The sequence below is a fragment of the Camelus dromedarius genome, chromosome 10 (genome assembly GCF_036321535.1).
Source record: "Camelus dromedarius isolate mCamDro1 chromosome 10, mCamDro1.pat, whole genome shotgun sequence".
NCBI lineage: Eukaryota > Metazoa > Chordata > Mammalia > Artiodactyla > Camelidae > Camelus > Camelus dromedarius.
In genome coordinates, this window is record NC_087445.1 from 62,675,230 (window position 1) to 62,695,938 (window position 20,709).

Genomic DNA, 20,709 nt, shown 5'->3' on the forward strand with positions numbered 1-20,709 from the left:
GGTTAGGAAGGCACTTCGGGGGCTTACAGAGCCACCAGTCCAAAGGGCCCTGACCAGGAGGGTTGTAGAGGTGGGATCTTGTGGGGCCTGCCAAGGTAGGCATCCTAGGAAGTTGGGACAACAGGAGTAAAGATGGTGAGTCACATCGGCTGTTCCATCCTAAGGCCAAGGCCGTCTCCTCTCCATCATTCCTGATGAGTGTGCGTGGCTCTGGACGCTTCTGTGATGGGGTCCCTGCCCCCAGCTCAACCAGAACATGCACGTGAATCTCAGTCATGCTCGTGACTGGCATTGAGCAACACTGGGGGGGAATTCTAATTAAAAACAGATCTCCTGTCTGTCTGCATCCACTGGCACGTTCAAGTGCGTGTATTCACGTGTGCGTAAATGAACACAAGCACGAAAGCTTAATAACCAGATGCAGACACACACACCCTGCCGTGAGCACGTGCGCAGCACGTACGTATCAGCCAGACCGGCGCAAATACATCACCCGCACAAGCACACACGCGTATACCTACACATGGCTCGCACACACGTACACAAATACATCGTGTGGCCACTATGGACACATGTTGTATGTGCATGTCGCAGGCGCACGCAAGTGAGCTAGAATGCCTGGCTCTCTGCTGGCCCACAGAATGGTCAAGAGGCAGCGGGAGGGGTAACAGTAGCATTCCTTTCCAGCTGAGCTTTGTCATGGTCAAAGCAGAGAGGGAAAGCAATCCATCCGACACTGGGACCTGAGTGCTTCTGTCCTCTGTACCCCGAGTTCCCACTGCCAGGCAGACGCCGGTTTTATGAATGAGGTGGTCTGGGTGGGCGGTGGGCTGGTGGGGGCACACGGGGAGAGCTGGGAGAGCAGAAGCAGCCTGGGGCACTGGGGGAGAAGGCAGGAGGTGGTGGGGGAGAGGCTTCCCTCCCTGACTCCCCAGCTCTGCCCCCCTCCTCACGTCCAGACGCCCCTCCCCATCTGTCCACTCCCGGGCTGGGACCCTCCCTAGGGAGAGCCCACCTCATCAGAGAGAGACTCAGCCAAAGGCTTCATAAGCAGGGGTGAGGTGTGTGTCTGGCTTGGGGGCTGGCGACCACATTCTAGAGTCGCCCCAGAAGCTCCCTCCAGCCCCTCCCCAAGCGCCCCAGCGGCGGTGGCAGTGAGGAGCCCTCAGAAAGTTGCTGCTGCCACCAAGGCTGCTGCCACCTTCCCTGCTCCTCCCGGGAAGGAGAGGCGGGGGCCTGGTGAGATCACCACTCTGTAATGATGCCAATTAGGGCTCATATATCACAACACAGCAGCCCGCCGAGCCTCCGGAGCCCAGAGAGCTGCAGCCTGGGGGAGGGGCGCACAGCGGAGGAGCCCAGGGCTGCGTGTCTGCATCCCTGGGCAGCGCGGGCCTCCTGTGCTGACCAGGCTTTTTTCTTTTTTTCCCCCTTTGGGATAAGATGGCTTTTGCCATTTCTCAGATCTTCTTTATTCAAGAGAATTTTATCACTGCGGACTTGCTGTATCCTTGGTCCCTAAACGCTTCAGAGCTGAGCTTGTGACAGACACGCACCACTGAGTCCCTGACAGCTTAGTGACTCCCCTTCATTCTCATCACACATTTTTTTGGCTTTTTGCCTGTCCCCCATTTATGTTCTCTCTTCTGACCCTTCACCCCTCTCCATTCCTCCCTCCTCTGTGTGTCCCAGTACCCACCCTGGGGCTGGGCAGTCAGAGGCGTGGGCTCTCCTCCATGGCCCTTGCTTGCAGCTCTGTGAGCCCAGCTCTGCACACCGTAGTCTCTCACCTCTGAGATGGGTGTGGTGACACTGGTCTCACCCTGGGCTGGCGGTGAGTGACAGATGAAAACCTGACAAGACCAGGACCCCTCCACCATACCCCCCTGTTCTGGGTTCAGTGTCCCCACGTTTAAAGTAAAGAGATTCTAAAGATTTCCTGGACCTGCCACCCTACGCTTGCCTCCTCTTCAGACTTTGTGAGTCTCTTAGATTGAAGAGGATGACAAGATGGCAACAAGAAGGGCCCTGGGTGGATAAACTCTATATACATCTATAAGGATCTATGTATATACATGCGCACATATGCACATGCATATAAACCTACCTTGTGTATGCACACACACTCGTCTGGAAGGGAGCCTTTAGAATGGCGAACAGCGTAGGGTACTTTTTAAGAGGGTTGACGCTTGTGAACCATTTAGTGTTCAAGAGTGGTCCTGGCACGAAGGCAGGGGAGTGACCTCCTTGGTGGCCTGGTCAGATTCTGACACATCAATTTTTTGCTTATATGAATTAGCACCTTTTTGGAGTCCTTGGGACATCTCATGGGATAAGCTTGCTTTTTAGGAGATTTCAGAATCCTTGAGGTCAGGACAGAGAATGGATGAGTCAAATTACAGTTAATGTGCCATCCAGCCCACAGTGCAGAAGTCAACCGTCTTCAAGAAGTCCCTGGACTGAGGGCTTCTGTGTGCTGACCGTGCCGTGCTGGTCAACATGCTCTCATTGACTCACTGCCTGATTTATGTTTTCATGCCTTTATCCGTTCACTCATCCATTTATGTACCCGCTTCCCCCTTCATGAGCTACCTAAATGCCTACTCCTCACTCATGTGTTGTACCATTCATTCATTCACTCATTCGTGCATTCATTTCCTCAGCCATCCGTGCACTCATTCACTTACTGTTCCTCACAGTCATTTCACAAACACTTACTGGGTGCCTCCCATCCTCCAAGCACAGTGCCAGGCTCTGGGCCTAGAAGGGGGAACGCAGACAGTGCTGGCCTCACGGAGTTACAGGCGAGCAGGGAAGAGAGCTATTGATACGACAGTCGGCAGGCCGGTGGGAAGTGGTGATGTGGCCACTGCTGTGACGGGTGACTGTGAGAGGGCTTGGCCTGCCAGGGATGGAGGTCTGCTCTGAGCAAGGGGCACCTGAATTAAGGTCTGAGGGAGCCTTAGTCACGTGCTAGTTGAGGAGGAATGGGAAGGGTCTTGAAGGCACAGGGCAGGGCATGAACGCAGGCCCCGTGCGAGGAGACAGTGTGGGGCTGAGAGGCTGACATTGCGTTCATGTGCTCGCCAGTTGCTTGGCTGATGCTTGCTTGCTGAGCAATCCCTGTGTGTCAGGCACCTCCCAGGGCAGCACCATGGAAGGAGGGACGGAGGGGTAAGACCGACACTGGAGTGAGGCTCACCCGTGTCGGTGCTGCTCTCACTCAGCTGTAGGAATCAGGGCAGGCTTCCTGGAGGGTTTGAACTGGGCTTTGAAGAACTGGGAGGATGTGACCCTGAGAAGGCACATCGGGGGCTGATTCAGGAAGGGGATGAACAGGGGCAGAAGTACGGAGGGGAGGAGGTGTGGACTCAGACGGCAAACCAGGCGCAGCCCGGGTGGTGGGAGTGTGTGAAGGTGTGTAGTGGGAGCTGAGACAGACCAGGCCATGGGAGGCCGTGAAAGCTGGGCAGAGGGGATGGACTTTGTCCTGGAGGTGGGGAACCTTGGAAAGGTGCTCCAGCAGAGGAGGAGCATGATGAAACTGGGCTCAGGGTGGATAAGTGCGGCGGCAGGAACAGTCAGGGGGACCAGAGGTGGCCCTGCCGGGGGGTCCATTCCTTCCCACGGCCCTCGAGAGTGGGACGGCCCAGGCCAGTGGGGACGGGGGAGCAGCCCTGCATCAGGAGACTGGGGGCTGAGCCGCCGCCTCACGTCTGCTTCCCCTCAGGGTCGGAATGTGCCACCTCGTGCCTGGACCACAACAGCGAGTCTATCATCCTGCCAGTGAACATGACCGTACGTGACATCCCCCACTGGCTGAACCCCACACGAGTGGAGGTGAGTGACCAGGGCCCCCACCCGGGACTGAGGGAGGGAAATGACCTTGTTGACCACTTATGCGCCCTGGTCCCGCGTGAGTCCCTCTGTAAACGTGAAAGCGGCTGGTGGTCCCCACCTGCTCTGTGGGCTGGGGGCTTGTTCACAGTGGCTTCTCCAGCCTTTAAGTATTTGATACTTTCCCTCTGGCAGGCCGTGTGTTGAGGACCTTTTGTGTACTGTCCCACTGAATCCTCATGACAGCCTAGGAGTAAGAACACTAGTGCACCCAGTTTACAGATGAGGAAACTGAGGTTCCAAGAACAGAAAGAGCAGGGTTGGGATGCAAACCTGTGTCTGACTGGACGAGGCTCCTGGCTTCTCTGGTGTAAGCTCTGGGAGGCAGGTGCCTTCCACATTCAGTAGCTTAGGTTTCTGGGGTCTCCTCCATGCTTCACTTGTTTGGTAAAAGGCGATTAGTATGTGACTTGGGGAACTAGTTAACAATTGTGTATGAAGGACATCCTCCGTGCGTGCGCCGAGCACTCAGCACACATTTAAAGCTCAGGACGTTACGTGGGGCAGGGGCATTGTCTGCATTCTCTGCTTCTGGACGCTGAGATCGCAGGTGTGAGCGATGGCCCAGAGTGAGGGCTCGAACCCAAGCCTGAGGCCACGGGCTGTGCTCTTCCCACGGTGCCGGTGTCATCGCCCGCTTCACATTGGGGTTGGTCCCTCCCATGTTCCTTTGTGGCCCCCAATTCACTGGGGCTCCCAGAGCTGGTGCGGGACCCACTCTCGTCCTCCAGGGCAGCACCATCCCAGGCCTTGTGTGCTGGATCCGGGCACGGGCCGCTCACACTGGAGGAAGTGAGGGAAGGAGAGAGGGAGGCAGGGGTACGGGGTGGGTTCAGCTGTGTCTCTTCACCAGCCTCAGTGCCGTCTGCCCGCCTGCTGCAGATCCTGCCCTGGATAATCGGGCAGAACCCGACACCGGGTGTACTGTTTCCCCCACGAGCTGAGGGCACGGCTGTGAGGGCTGACTCAGCGCCCCGGGCCCAGCCACCTGGCGCTGGACCGGCCGGCCCGCTCGGCTCCCCTGTGCACCCCAGGGCTCTCCCGCCTCCACTGCTGCTGTTGCTCTCTGCCCGTCTCCAGCTGTATTTCCCTTTTCCTGCCTCTGTTTTCACTCCATGACTCTCTTCCTTCTCTCAATACCTCTGTCACCTTGCCCTGACCCCCTCCCACCCACACTCTTTCTCTCCATCTCTGTCTCCCTAACCTCAGGCTCCATCCTGTTTTCCACACTCAGCATGCCTTTGCCCACTCCTCACCCAGAGCCCCCATGCAGACTCTCACTGAACGCCCGTGTGCACGGACGTGCTGCACACACCCAGGCACACGTACAGAGCCTGTAATCAGAGTCTCAAGACAGTTGGAGACCATCAGATACGTGCCCGTCACTGTACAGATGGGGAAACTGCGTATCAGAGAGGGAGGGGCTAGGCCAGGGTCACACAGGCCGCAGAGCCAGGATCATGAATGGCCACTCTTTCCATGCCGTATCGCCCTCCCTGCACCCTGCCCTGACTCCCACACCACACAGGAGACCCGTGCTCCCACCCAGGGCAGACTCACCCCAGTACTGGCGGTCTTCTTTGCCTGGGGCCCAGACCAGGCTCCCTCACCCATCTCCCACTCAGGTCTCTCCTCCGATCCCCAGGTGAATTCCCACCCTTCCCTCCGTGAGCCCCGGGCACTAAAGAGTTCAGTTATAATTCACTGTGAAATAAATCCAGGGATTTGAAAGCCTGCAGAGTCCCCCCTCTTCAGTCGCCCACCCGCTGCTTGCCCGCCCCAGCCCCCACCCAGTTCCCTGGTCTGCCGGCCTTTATTGATGCCGGCCTACCGAGAGGGCCATAACGAGGTTCAGACCTCCACTGGTCTCCGGAGGCCTCATTATCCAGGAGGAAAAAATGTGGTAGAAAAAGGGAGGAGGGCGAAGGGCAGAGATTGATGATTTCCAGGAATCAGGCAGAAAAGCTGGCCTCTGCTGCACCCTTGCCCTTCGTGTGGTGAGAGCTACAGAGACAGAGCTGCTGGTGTGGCCACGGCCAGGCCGGGGCGGGCCCGGGGTGGCTCCTCCGCTGTCTGAGGGGTGGCCTCTGAGCGCCCGTGCAAGGTAGATGGTCAGGGGCAAGGCTCTGCCCCAAACTGTCGCATTTGTCCCCAGAGGAAGAGAGAGAGAGAGGTGAGAACTTACGCATAATAGATGCCTGCTGTGAATCGAGCGTGGGATCAGGCACTTTCCAGCCTTTATTTGCACCCCCGCCCCCACCGTGTGCCCACGTGCGCACGTGCGTGCACACACACACACGCCTATGAGGTGGGGATCTGTCTCTGTTTTTCCTGTGGAGGAAACAGAATCTCAGAGATGGAAGCCACTTGCCTAAGAGGAGTGAAAGATGGACCCAGGCCAGTCTGGTGCTGCCATTTACTCCAGCCACCCCTGCAGCTTCTGTTGGATGTATGATAATAATTCATAAAGGCAGAATGTTTATAATTGCTTACCAGCTGGTAGATAGTTAGCACCTGGCCCTCCACCAAAAGGTACCCTCTCTGGTTTGTAGCCCTTGCCAATCCCCGTGGTGGAAATACTCTCACCGTGGCAGATTTCAGGTTTTCCAGGTGGCTGTCCCCAGACACAAGTCCGAGGAGATGGGCTCGGCTGGCTCTCAGGAGCCCTCGCAAACTGGCTGCGGCCACCGCTGGCCACCGCTGGCACTTACCGTGTGCCGGGCTCAGCGTTAAGCTCTTGACCTGTATTGACTGGCGCGTAGACGGGAGTGGTGATTACTCAGGAGCAGAAGACCCACACCGACGTCACGTGCGTGACCAGTGGCCTTTGTGAGGACAGGCCCGTCCTCCTGTCATTTACCGTAGCACGCCCGCCTCTCAGGCCCAGAGTGGCTGCTCCCGAAATGTTAATGGTTGCTGAGTCAGGGGACCGAGGTTCGAGTCCAAGCCCAGGCACCTGCATGCTGTTTGTGCCAGAGTTTCCCCATCTGTGCAGTTAGAGACTGAGATGGAGGGTCCCAAACTCAGACGCCAGGGGAAGCAGGTGGGCGGGACACGTGGGAGAAGCGGGTCAAGCATTTACTTTGCACATTAAACACCTTGATGTGTTAGTGGTAATATTAGTAGTAGTGGTCGTTACTATAAATACATCAGACAGACAGACTGCAAGGAAATACAACAAACGCCCACACCCATCCTACTCAGTCTAAGAAATAAGCCATTACAGACGCAGTTGAAGTTCTTATTTTCTTATTGAGATAAAGCACACGTGCTAACCGTAAGCACAAGGCTTGATGAATTTCAGTGGTTTTTTTTTTCACTCATGAAGCCCAGATCGGGGTGGGGCCGTTTCCAGCTCCCAGACGGTTCCCCACTCCCCTCATGCCAGGCAGTGCCCCCACCACCAAGGTAACCTGTACTGGTTCTGCTTGTTTTTTAACTTCATGTGGCTAGAATCAGAGAGTACGTATCTGATGAAATTATTTTGTAGGCATGTCTTTTTGCCTTCATAGAGAAAAACATTCTGTCCCTTTATTTAAGTTCTCCCCTTTTTAAATCTCCCCACCTCCCCTCCCCACATAGATACATGTACTTGTGAAAGTGACAGAGACACAGAGAAACCTTCCTCTAATCTAATAGTCAAGACAGTGTGGACTCTCAGTGATGGATGGAAATGCCCGCGGGCTCCATGCTGGACAGACTGCAGGGAATGGTGGAGACTGTGGTCAACTGTGGAGATCACATGCTGGCTTCCAAAGGGGAAAGCTCTAGCTGAGTGTGGAAGTGTGGGCTTAGCGTGGCCAGATTTGTCTGTTTTTTTTTTTCCTCTTGAGTACAAGAATGCTTGAGTTTTAAAAATATGAAAATCTCTCTCTCTCTTTTTTATATATTGGCAACTAATTTTGAATTTTGTTGAGCACCATGTGTGCCAAACCAAACATTTCTGTGGGTTGTGTAGCCTGGAAGCTGTTGGCTTGCAGGCCTTGGATGAGACAGTCTCTTCCAGGCTGACCACCAGAATTCAGGGGTGGCACCTTCTCTTCCTTTAGCTCCTAAGAAGCACCCCCACCTGCCCTGCACTCCCCCAGTCTCAGGGTGCTGAGAAATTGCAGCTTACAACCTCAGAGGTGTGTAATTACTCTAGGTCGCTGGGATCTTGGCTTGTATAAGGGCTTCTGGAAAAATGATGGAAGGAAGAAAGAGAGGAGGAAAGGGAAGGAGGGAGGGAAGGAGGTGAGGAGGAGGAAGAGGGGGAATTAAGGAAAGGAAAGGAACGTGACCTTGACTGTGACGTGTGGGCCCTGTCCGTTAGGCAGTTTCATACATACCACCTCCTCTTGTCTTCACCACACTCCAGTGAGATAAATACTACCACCGTTTTACAGACGAAAAAGCTGAGGTTCTGAGAGGTGGTCACTGCCGGATTCACATAACTGACTCCATCAGGATTAGTACCCAGGGCTGATTCTCACGCGTTCCGTCCTGCAAGGCAGCCGCCTCGCACATCATAAAGAGTAAACATACGCGTACATCAGACAGAGGATGCAGAGCTCATTCCTCAAAGAGAAGGCATCCGTGCCAGGGCCTAGAGGTCAGAGGTAGAATGGTTCTGAGTGAGCACGAAACCCAGTCTATTCCACGTACACACGGAAGGGAAGCCCACAGATGGAGAGGTGTGTTCACAGCCCAGCGCACTTTCCTTCACTCACAGACACACTCATACAGTCACTCATTTGGCCATTTGTTCGTTAACTCATCCGAAAAACACTGATTACGCACCTACAAATGGTAGGTGGTCCTCAGACACAAGGCACGCAGGGGTGGAAAACGCCTGGGCTTTTAAAAAGCTTACCCAGAACAAAGCCAGAAGCTCCATGACTGATACCAAAAGGCAAACACAAATGGTGTCATTGACTCATAGAAAGTTCCCTAAGTCAAGAAAAAGTAAAGGAGAAAAAAGGGGTCATCTTTGACGACCTCAGCGGGGCATCAGGTCTGGGCCTTGGGACGAGGGTGTCCCCTCAGAATGTCCGCCTTCTCACGTCTTTGATTCTGCCTGGGGCCCGTCTTCTCCGGGCTTCAGCTTTTAAACACTCGTACCCTACTGCAGTTGTCTCAAAGCCTCTCTACCTTCCTAACCTCGGTCTTTCCATTGGTCCAGAGAGTAGGCTTTTTCGTACGTGCAGGTTCAGGGTCTAGGGGGATTAGGAGGGGAGTGTAGTGTTCAAACTGTAGACCTGGAAATAAGACAGACGTGAGTTTAATTCCTGGTTGTCACTACCTACGTGGATGATTTGGGGCAGGTTGTTTAATGTCTCTGTGCCTCAGTTTCCTCTTGTGTAAACCAGTCAAAAACCATAGGAATATATGATACGGTATCACTTAGTTGTGGAATCTAAAAATAATACAAATGAATCTATATACAAGACAGAAACAGACTCACAGACATAGGAGACAAATTGACATTATCAAAGAGGAGAGGGAGGGAGGAGAGGGTTTAACAGATATAAACTACTATACGCAGAATAGACGAGCAACAAGGATTTACTGTCTAGCATGGGGAATTATATTCAATATAATCTATAATGGAATATAATCTGAAACAAAAAAGCTGAAGCACTGCTGTGCACCTGAAAAAACATAGCCATCTCATAGTTATGGTAAAAATTAAATGAGAAGGAAGCTCTGAGCACAGGGCCTGGCACATAATGCGTGCCTCACAGAGGGTTTTGTGTTGATGAGGAGAAGGACAGCGACGATGTGGTTGCTAGTGGTGCTGTGAGGACGATGCTGGAGGTGACGGTGGCAGTGCGGGTGACGCTGATGATGTGCTGGTGGTGGCGGTGCTGCTGATGGTGCTGGCGCTGATGGCCACTGCAGCCAAGAGGAAAAGACAGTCTGTTCTTCCCATGCAGCAAGGCAGGGAAGAAAGCCGTCTTACAGAGCCTGGTCTGAGGGCTCTGAAGGGGCTGGAGGTCTCACTGGCGTCAAGGGGAACAGGCTGACATCTGAGGGGCCCCATCTGGGATCTCCCAGCGTACGGTGTAAACAGCCCGGGCTTTCCTTCAGCTCCTGCTGCCTGTCCCCTTTCCCAGTTCTCCTTGCAGACAGAGGGGCCCTGTAGTGAGACAGGTGGGGCGTGCAGCCCTGAGGAATAGTGGAAAATCCGAAAGACCTGGAAAGATAAATAGGCTCATGCAGATAGTATAAAAGTCCTTTTTCTGAACTCACGTCAGGTAAACCTCAACTGACAGAAACTTGTACAACCACACCGAGACTCTCCTACAGATGGATTAAATTAGCTCTCAAATAAACAGGGGAGGGATGGGCAGCGAACCCCTTGTGGATCCAAACCCTGCTGTTTTCTACTACTTGAAGCGTTACCTAAATGCTCCTCCAACATCCCTGAATTTTGGCCGGGAACAGACTCTCAGACCCAGAGATGAAGGTCTGGTTAGAGTTTCCTGGAAGAAAGAGAGCAGGTGATCCCCTCCACTCCTGCAAGGAGGTGGCTGGGCTGGAAGGAGGGGGCACTGGAGTTCTTGCATTCTTTCACTCAGTCAGCATGGGTTTGTTTGTGAAGCAAACACTCCTGAACCTGAGGGGAGACAGAGGTGTCTGACACTGGGTCATGCTGCAAGCACCTGCAGGAATTAGTCCTGCGTTGACCACTTGCACATCATTTATCTCAATGCATCATCACAACAAGCCTATGACGCGTTCCATACCCATTTCACAGATGCGAAAACCTAACCTCGGAGTAAACATTTCAAGTCAGAATCGCAGCCGTGTCCATCCTGCCTCACTGCTCAGTCTTTCCCATACATCACCTTGTGTGTGTGTGTGTGTGTGTGTGTGTGTGTGTGTGTGTGTGTGTGTGTGTGTGTTAGGAGAAGGTAGACAGTGTCAACAGAGGCAGGAGCGGGGGCTGAATGGTAGATTTCACACTGGGAGACAGCAGACCTTCAAGTTAGGTTGTTTGTCCAAGATCTTTCATTAATTCAATCTACACTAAGCTGGTCCTCTAAACAAGACTGTGCCTGGCATTGTAAATGCTCTTCTGATGCTCTGGAAGAGAGGAAGACAAATAGAAAATAATTATCTCTTGATAAAATCCTCTCTATTTTGATAGATCTGTTCATTTATATCATGAATATTTATTGAGCATTGTCCATGTACCAGGCACCATTCTAGGCATGGAAGACCCCAGGGGGACCCAGAGATGCTGTGGGGCAGAGAAGGAAGGCACCCAACCCAGCCTTAGCCAGAGCTTGGAGTCATGTGACTCCCTTTGTTCCAAACTCACCAAGAAACTTAATTCCAGTTTTGCTCCCATATAGATCTGCTCTTGGGGAGAGCATGGGCTGGTCACATAGATTTTCCACCTTCTGGCCCATGTGACTATTCATTTCTTAATTAAAATTAACCAACTGGCACTAGGCCAGCAGAATGAGCCTCGATCATGTAGACTTCCTTGGCTGCTCCCCAACACAGTTACCTATCATTGCAAATCTGAGCACTGCCTCCAGGTTATTTTAATTTTTTTTTCCAAGAAATCATTGAAATCTAGCATGAGAAGTGAGGCGTCTGTGGCACAAAAGGAACGGGAGCTTCTAGGGCCGTTACGTGAGCGCCATTCCGGATAGTATTTCATCTTCCTTGCTTTTTTCTTTTTTCACCAACCTGAAAAGAAATTACCACGTTGGATTTTATATTACGAGAGGCCTTAAATCATGCCCAGAACAATTGCTTGGTTTCAAATCTTGGTTTCTTCACAGCTATGGAGCTTGGGGAATTTATTCTCCTTATGACACAAGATGAATGCCCAGCTCCCTGCATGGTGGTGAGAAATAAATAAGATAATGAATGAAGTAATTAGCGCTACGAATGCACTCAATATATTCTAGTTGTCATTATAATAACAATAATTATTATTAAGGGAAGCTATAAGTAAGAACATATATGCATTCCTGTAAGCTCTGCCTGACGGGGGCTGGGAAAATCACCACGAAGGAAGGTAGTCTTGAACAGAAATGGAAAAGAAAAACTAAAGATTCTCTAGGTGACAAGATGAGGAGGGGCTTTCGGTGAAGGAGAGGAGCAAGGACAGAGTCACAGAGGCGGGAACGCACGGGCAACCCCAGGAACTGTGAGCTGGCCCCTGTGGCCTTTCTGCCTCTTCAGGGTTCCCACCCAAAGGTTAGCCCACACATCCTCAGCCCGCTGCTCTCAAACCGTGGTGCATATCAGAATCATCTGGGAGGCTTGGTTGTAAAATGCAGAGCCCCAAGCCCTGGCCTCGGAGATTCAGATTCATTAGCTCCACGGCGGGGCTGAAGAATCTGCCATTTCAGAGTGTTCCCTGCTCCCACGGCAATCGTGATTAGACTGGTCCTCGGCACCGTTCTTCCATCTGCCTGCTGCAGCCACACACGTGCACGTACACACATGTACACACACACACACACACTCTCCACCCTTCTTCCTTCCTCCCACCTTATCCTCAGCTCTGTCCATGAGTCAAACATCAGCCAGGAATTTTCCAAAGGGCCTTTCTGATCATGTCTCTGTCCCACCAAATTCTGCGTCTCAGCTCTTATTCCTGCAGGGAAATACAGAGTCACGACCCCTACGGTGAGCACAGACATTATTTCAGTCTTATGGCCCCTGTTATTGCAAGGACCTGGGCAAGGCTCCGTTTATATGCTAGGTGAGGTCAGGACTTGGAAGATCTAAGAAGAGGTGGGGTGGCTGAACGTGATGCCAGTGAAGAGATGGCTCCCTCCCAGCCCCAGACCCGTCCGACCTCTTTCTCTTTCTCTCTCTAGAGAGTCGTCTGCACGGCCGGTCTCAAGTGGTACCCTCACCCGGCGCTGATCCACTGTATCAAAGGCTGTGAGGTGAGTTCCCAGAAATGGTGCTCCTGTGGTGACTCCGTCCCAGGTGGAGATCCCAGATTATTATGTTAATCACGGCTACCGTCGACTGTACCAACCCAGGGCTATCAATATCCCTGGACGGGAATCAGCAGTCCCACTTTGGAGGTGGAATTGAGGCACAGAGATAACCACAGACACACTCAAATAGACAGGCAATGGCTGACAGAGTCGAGATTCCAAGCCGGGTGTTTCTGGCTGCAGACAGAATACTGCCTCCGTAAGGGAGGCTGGGAGGGAGGCCATACGGATGCAGTATCTCTAGACGCCAGGCATTTTACCCACCCACATGACCACGGTTAACTTTTACAGAACCACCTGAGGCAGTTTGTGTTTTTTAAAATGTCTGCTTTCCTGATGCCTGTGAGTTGTAGATCACTTCCTCCTGCCATACGTCCTTGTCATTCACTTGTTCATCAACTCCAGAAGGAATGTGGACACCTTCAGCCCAGCCACTGAGCAGAAGGTGGAAGACCCTCTCTGACCCTTTGATTCTCTGTGCAGTTGAGCCGTTCCCTGGAACTTGGCATCCCAGAGCTCTGTCCCTCGGTACCAGAGACAGGCTTGGGGAGGGGGCAGGGCCAGGGTACTCAGCATGTCACATGTGTTCACAAGGGGGTGCTGTCCATGAACTGAGAGACATGCTGTGCAGCCCTATGCTCATGGTGGATCTTTTCAGCTGGCATGAAAAGAAAGCCCCAAACCCCATCCAGGTGGATGTCCAAATCTCTGTGGTCCCCCCCTCCAGAGCCCGTTCAGGAAAATTCAGGTGAAAAGGACTAGACTGTGCTCTAGGAAACTTTGTATTTGATGAAGTTCTTAAAATGTCACAACCAGAATACTCCTCTAGATGATGGGGAGACTGAGCCCTAGCCAACGGTCAGCTCTAAACCTGATGGGGTGCCAGACGGGAGCAGCTCTTGGTGTGATCTAACCCTACTCCTTATAGACTGGTAAAGGGGGACCAGAGAGAGGGTGGACCGGACTGCAGTTGCACAGCATAATAGACACAGAGCCAAAGCAGGAACCCAGGACTCCTGACTTCCATGATTTCTCTCCTCCACTAGGCCACCTCCTGCCCGTGAACCTCCCCCTGACCTGTAAATGTCATAGAACAGTCCCTGGGTCAGACATTTTGTTTTCCTCCGTAATGGTTAGGGACCATCTTTCAGGGCACAAGTCACTTTAGTGTTTAAGCACCCCCATTGTCCCAAGATTCAGCAGGAATGGCAAAACCAAAGCCGAGGACCCATGGCAGTTGCTTCCTTCCATTGCTCTGAATCAGTCCAGCACTTCAGAAAAAGGAAGCTTGGATTACCTGGGCACTCATTCTGCTGAGGTGGCAGTCTGGGCAACCAGTGTGACAGCAGAATTCGATCTCTCCTTTGACTCAGCACTAAGACCTAAGAGACCCTCACCTGTCAGGCTCTGAGCCCTGCCAGTGATGCTTATCGCCTTTGCCCTTGTAGGTGCCCCCTTGTCTCCCTTCCTCCTTAACTTAGAGCTAGTAGTTTGTCTCTTGTCTGAGGCTGAAAAGTATGCTTAGCAGAGATGCAAATACTGGGTCCAGGGAGGAGCCATCAGCCTGGAATGTCTACAGGTAGCCAAGACTGAGAAAGGGTTGTGGGACCCCGGAGCCCTGTGCCCTCTGCTCCAAGCTGTGTCCAAAGTAGGCAATTACTGTTGTTCATCGAAGGTTCACTGAGTGCATGTTACGTGTCCGCACTCCTCGAGGTTCTGGTGTTAGGTGAAAACAGTGACTAGGTTTTCCCCGACTCATCCGGGTATCTTCTTACTCCTCATCCACCCACCCATCCACCCATCATTTTACTAGTAGATAAACATTTAAGGAAGATATTTGATAAAGTTTTGCTCAAATTGCCAGGCATTTTGCTAGGAGATTGAAGATATGAAAATGGATGGCATCTATTCCCTGTCCATAAGGAACCCCCAGGATAGTGAAACAGACAGGGTCCATAGAAGAGAGGAGCTAGTGATGAGACTGGAGATTTTTTCAGGGGCTGAACTGAAGAAAAAAAGAGTCATTTTTATTTATTTAGAATTCTAAACAGATACACCAAAAGCTATAACCAAGGCAGGTACAAGAAGCTGCAGAACTGCAGAGCATCCCGGGGGTTATAGGGAAGACCCTTTGTGGGGTGGTGTTTGAGTTAGATCTTGGAAGATGAATTGTTTGCCAGAACACGCTATCAGTGGAAGGAGGAGCATGAGAAATACCAGAGACAGGAGAAGTCTCTAAGTTGCAGATTTTTCGCATGTTGTTCTCTTTCTCTAGAAATCCTCCCTTCTGCACCCCCATCTCATTAAGTCCTACTCATCTAATGATCTCAGCTGAAATGCCATTTCCTCAGGGACTCCTTCACGGGGCTATCTGATTAGGTCAGATCCTCCTACTCTTAACTCTGACAGCATCGTGGACCTCTCCTCCATAGCTCTCCTCTGAGCTGCAGTTGACCAATTAGATATGTGATGATTCGCAGAAAGTCTGCCTCCTCACTACAGTGGGGCATCTAGAGGAGCAGGAGCTCAGTCTATACTGGCTCATGATTGCATCCTTTTTTCTTAGTGCCAAGTTTTTCAGTGTTTTTAGTAACACATAGTAGGCATTCAATAGATAGAGCTGAACAGAAGATGGATGGATGGATGGATAGATGGATGGGTGGATGGATGGATAGATGGATGGGTGGGTGGACGGATAGATGGGAGGATGGATGCTTGGATGTGGCAGCAGGAAAGGGTCCATAGAAGAGAGGAGCTAGTGATGAGACTGGAGATTTTTTCAGGGGCTGAACTGAAGAAAAAAAGAGTCTTTATTTATGTTTCCTTCCTCCTCTGCTTCTCCAGCTACTCCTTTACCAAGCCAGTTCCTTTTATTCTAAGGCAAGGACACTTGGTTTCCTTCATTCGCCTTTACATATGATATGAGAATAGGGAACAGAGCCCACAGGCAATTCTCTTAAGGCAAAGGAAAGGGCAAGGGCCTTGTCTTTTGTTGGCCGTGTGTGCCTCTCTGCTCTAAGACGGATGCAGTCATGCGGCCACACCCGTGCTCGCGGCCACGTGCGTGTGCACACACAGCTGAGCACCGCTCTCGCCTGCTCTTGGCTCTGCCTTGCTAAGATCTTCTGTAGACCCTAGTAGGGCAGTGGTGAGGTGGAATCAGGCATTATGAGTTGGGGGCACAAAGATTCTGTGAATGTGGAGTCGAGCTGCACGAGACAGAGATGCCTCATAGGATGGGATCCTTGTGAACCTGGCCCTCCCCAGAGCAAGCCACAGAGAGTCAGGTTGGGAAGGGGAGACCACTGGGTCACAGGGGATGTGCTGGGATGCAGTGGTCCTAGCCACCTGATGACATCCTTCCCACCAGCACATCACTGAGCATTAGGGCCCCCCAACCAGAACGTTCATCAGAGGCCTTTCACTCCCATCTGCTTTCTCTACTAAAGAGTTACACGGTGTTACCTTTGATGAGAGGAGGAGTATGTTCGTGGCGTTGAGAAATCAGTGGACCAGTCCTGCCTTTTATTTCACTACTGGGAGTCCTGAGGCTCAGAGAGGATAAGCCACTTAATCAAAATGACCGTAACCAACCAGGTGGCTGAGGTTTGGAAGACTAGAACTCAGGTTTTCTAAACCCCTGACAACTGCCTTTCCACTGTGCCAATCCAGTGATGCTTTATTCCAAAAACATCTTTAAAAGCTGGTTGTGCCCAGCATTAAACTAGGTGATTGGGAGACAGAGATGAACTGGATACCGGCCATGTCTTTGAGGAGCTCACAGCCTTGCTCCAGCTGCAGGTACATAAACGGACCACAGAAGACAGTGTGCTAAGTGTTCCAGCAGGGGAAAGGAAAGTGCTGGGGGAGCTGCAGATTCCTGACTTCCCCCTAAGATGACTCTGGGTTCAGATCAGTAATAACTTAACTCCATCACCTTTCCCTCATCTTTCAAGCATCATAGAGCTGGAGGAACTCTAACAAAAGAAAGAAATCAACATATGCTCTATATGGTCTAGAATGCTAAAAAAATATATATATATATATATATATATATATATAGAGAGAGAGAGAGAGAGAGAGATAACGAGAGAGAGAGAGAGAGAGAACGAGAGAGAACAAGAGAGAACTTAGATTTAAATCTCTGGTAGACTTGATAACTTGTCCAAAAGGGTGTTGGGACTTGAAGCCAGGCAGGCTGACTAGCGGTCTGGGAGAAGATGAGGGTCAGCTGAGTACCTGACCTCGCTCCCTCCAGGATGCTAACAAGGCCTCCTTGTCTTCCTGCCTCTCTCCTCATGTGCAGCCCTTCATGGGAGACAATTACTGTGATGCCATCAACAACCGAGCCTTCTGCAACTACGATGGTGGGGATTGCTGCGCGTCTTCGGTGAAGACCAAAAAGGTAAGCCAGTGCGCTCCCCTCTGCAGCCCTCTCCAGCGTGCAGGGCCAGGACCACCCCTCCGTGCTGGACAGCGCATTGTCCTGGCTGTCACTGCTCGCCCACAAGCTTTACTGTAGTATATTGTGTTGTATTTTTCATTCCTAGTCAGTAGTGGAGCTAATGTCGTGTGCCGAGCCCTGAACTAGGTGTGAGTTTCATGGATGATCTTTGTAGATGTGGTCCCTTATCCTCAAAGCTCAGAGTCCGGTATGGAAGCAGACAAATTAAAGTGCAGTACTTTTTAAAGGGACGGACAGATTTCTGTGAGGGCCCAGGCAAAGGGGTTAGAGAGAGCTCTGCCGAGGGATGAGAAGGTGAAGGGAGGTGGCTGGGAAAGGCGTCTGGAGCAGGAGCCTGGCATGTAAAATCCTAGAGAGAACGCTCATTTTTAGGGGGTCTGGCCAAAGTCTAGGGGAAGATGGGACATGCACAAGGTCAGTCATAGCCTTGAAGCGTTTTATAATCTCTTTTGTTGTTTACACCTGTAGAATTAGGGGGTGTGGTCTTGGTTGCCAGTTTCTTCCTTTGTGTGTTAAGGAATGCAACAAGGGTGAGTCAAGTATTTATAGTAAAAATGGAACATTCAACTGAGATGCATCTCAGCCACCCACAGAAAGTGGCCACCTCCACTTTCCTCCTGCTGAGAGTGGGGACCAGACAAGAGTTGGGAGAGAGGTGGTCAACCTGAGCAACCCAAGTTGAAAAATTTTCTTGTGATGGATGAGTTCATGGAAAACTATTTCTATTTATAGACTAAGCTGAACGCTCATTTGCCCTAGTCTCTCATTTTAAAGGGGGGAAACTACGTTCTTGAGACAGGAGGGGCAAAGAATCCCACTCAGGTTAGCTGAAGAGCCCTCTGTGATGAGCTGGTCCAAACCTTTCATTTCCTTGATGGGAGCTCTGAGGCCTGGGACGGAGGGATGGTTTGTCCAAGGGACCATAACAAGTGATGGAAATAGAGTGAGGTTCCTGGCTTCCTACTCTCGTCCCTTAATATTTCAGCATCCTTAAGACTCTGATTCTAAACTGCAGGGTGAACAGGGCAAGACCAAAGAAACACACTCAAATTGGAGAACTGTAACTGCATCTCTTGTTTGGTGCCAGGGTTCTCCGGGCTCAGTCAGTTCCGTGTGGGCAACGTGTTCCAGCATGCCTACCCTCTTCTTTTCATTTTTCAAATAAAACACTGAAGGTATACACTTTCTGTTCAAGTACAGGAGGAGAAAATTCATTTCTCTTAATGAGTTTTATTATTCTTTTTTCACAATTATAGAACACCATGTAGTCTACCTTTTGGGGAAATCCAGACAGTATAAGAGAATTCACTGATTAACTTATAACCCAGAGACGGCCACTGCTTTTCTTTTGGTGTGTTTTTTGGTGTGGATAAAATATGTTGGTATTTGTGCCTCTGCCTATGTTACTGCGTCTACCTAGTGCAGGAAATCTTTTATATTTATGAACTATCTGACATTAGTATAAACGAACTTCTTGGTTGTATTTTTATTTCATTTCCTGTATGGGTTGTGATGTACAATAATTTATGTAACCATTTCTCTTCAACTTTTGATTTTAACTTTTAGATTATTTCGTTCTCTCACTATGATAATGAGTATCTTTACACAGAAATAGTTTCATAGCTCTAGTTACTCATTCACAACTGGTTCTTAGACTTGAAATGAGTAGGAGAAAAGGTGTGAGCATTTTTTTTTTTAGGCTCCTGATACCTGTGGCCAAATGAATACAGTGTCTCTCTTTCACTCCATTGGACTCAAGTCGCTCATGACAGTGAATGGACACTGACGTTTGTGTTTTAAATAGAGGTTTGTGTAGAATTGTGACGCCATCAGTTGGAAAAAGAGCAGCTCCGATGAAAAGAATTTTCCTACCAACTATAACTTAAGTACTAAAACGTAAAAAAACTAATTTAATTTTATTGGGAAACTTCCTTAAATGGATTGTTATTTCTACAGAGTGCATGGTGGGGACATGAAGTCATGATTCAGGTTCAGGTACAGATTCCAAATTATTATAGTTGCTTGAATATAGATCTCAAATGGCCGTTTGGACTCTGTTCTCTGCTGGGCTGCAGCAGTTTCAGACCCCAGGGCCCTGAGGTGAGTGGGCTCTTTGCTGGTAAGACCCAGAGTCGGTTCTCTGCTAGTTCTGAATACGAGTCTTTTTTTTACCCCGCTTTTCTTTTCCACTCGCATTATACATGTAATTTTGGCTTTTTGAGTTAAAAGAGTCCCTTCTTCCACTTTAAACTGTTGCTTCTTCCTGTCGGCTGAGGCTGCAGAAGGCAGATGGCCACGCCGCCCTGTGCAAGGAGACGCTGATCTTGGAGCGGGTCTGTGGGCTGAGCGCTGGCCCGGGAGGAGTCCAGACGGTCACGGCTCCTGCCCGCGTGCAGCGCGCAGTCTGTCAGGGGGGCCAGTGAGCAGTGAGCTACACAGCCGTGCGTTAATGTCCTTGGCAGAAGGGACGGTGGAGGAAAAGGGAGCAGTGTGACGGTAAGAGAAAAGCTGCTTCGAGGAAGAGATGGTTAAGCCCGAGACCTGAAGGCTGGGCAGACACTTTCCTGGGGAGGGCGCCCTGAGAACCGTGGGTGACCCATGCGTGTGAGGCCCCGGGCGCCCCCTCACGGTGCGGGCGGCCTGCTCTAGTTATGAGTGGTTCAGCAGCGTTCGGAGCTTTCTCCAGAGTCGAAACTCCTAGGAGTCAGACTTCTGGAGAAAAAAGGTATCTCAAAATAGTCATATTCCTAGAATTTAAATGTCCCAATCTGACTTCTCCATCAACTCCACTGCTCTCTCGTGCACAGCCAGCGCTCCCCGCAGCAGACTGCTTTGTAGAGATGGTAGGTGGTGAGACGGGACGCCCCTCAGTGAACCTGCCTCTTGTCCTCACTACCATCCACTCATCCCCGTGTCCACCCCGACGGGGAGCTTTCGGCCCCATGGCACAGCCTGGGCTCCGAGTACTTACGGCACTGACTTGCGTTCACTGGCTGCAAGTGCCGAGGCCCAGATTTGAACCCAGTTCTCTCTCTCTCCTGCACGGGGCTGAGTTTCTGAAAAGGAGAGCAGGTGGGGATAGGACCTTATCCTCAGTGCACCTGGGGCATGACCTTCCTGGTTCCAGCTGGAGACATTGCACTGTGAACCCAGACTGCCAGGGAACCGTGGGTGTGGACCCCTCTCCTTGACAAGGTGAAAGGAAAGCTTTTCCCAGCAGCAAAGACCGGATGGGGTGTAGCTGAGGCTCTCAGCCTTGCCAATCGTCCCGACTTCCCAGACAGGAGTTTCCCCTGCGCATAAAAACGTCCTGGTTTCTGGCTCCAGCTTCCACAGCAGGAAGCCTCTCGGGGCAGGAGAGGAGCCAGAGGCTGGCTCCCGTCCTCTCCT

The 20,709-nt window shown here is 51.2% G+C and overlaps 2 protein-coding genes across 4 annotated transcripts in view; one reads left to right on the top strand and one right to left on the bottom strand.

The window, feature by feature from the left end:
- PAPPA (pappalysin 1) overlaps positions 1–20,709 on the top strand; it is a 225,619-nt gene that overhangs the window by 196,350 nt on the left and 8,560 nt on the right. The window contains exons 19-21 of the mRNA XM_031450304.2: positions 3,731–3,840; positions 12,726–12,797; positions 17,161–17,259. Coding sequence (XP_031306164.2) covers positions 3,731–3,840; positions 12,726–12,797; positions 17,161–17,259 — 281 coding nt within the window. The remainder of the gene's footprint in view (positions 1–3,730; positions 3,841–12,725; positions 12,798–17,160; positions 17,260–20,709) is intronic.
- ASTN2 (astrotactin 2) overlaps positions 9,458–20,709 on the bottom strand; it is an 849,846-nt gene continuing 838,594 nt past the window's right edge. The window contains exons 27-28 of one of the 3 annotated variants that reach the window (XR_010382792.1): positions 20,291–20,375; positions 18,586–19,773 (exon numbers count right to left, since the gene is read on the bottom strand). The gene's annotated coding sequence lies outside the window, so the exon portion shown is untranslated. Of the gene's footprint in view, positions 10,073–18,585; positions 20,376–20,709 lie in introns of those variants that run through there. The other 2 variants (XR_010382793.1, XR_010382791.1) reach the window with 2 other exon arrangements.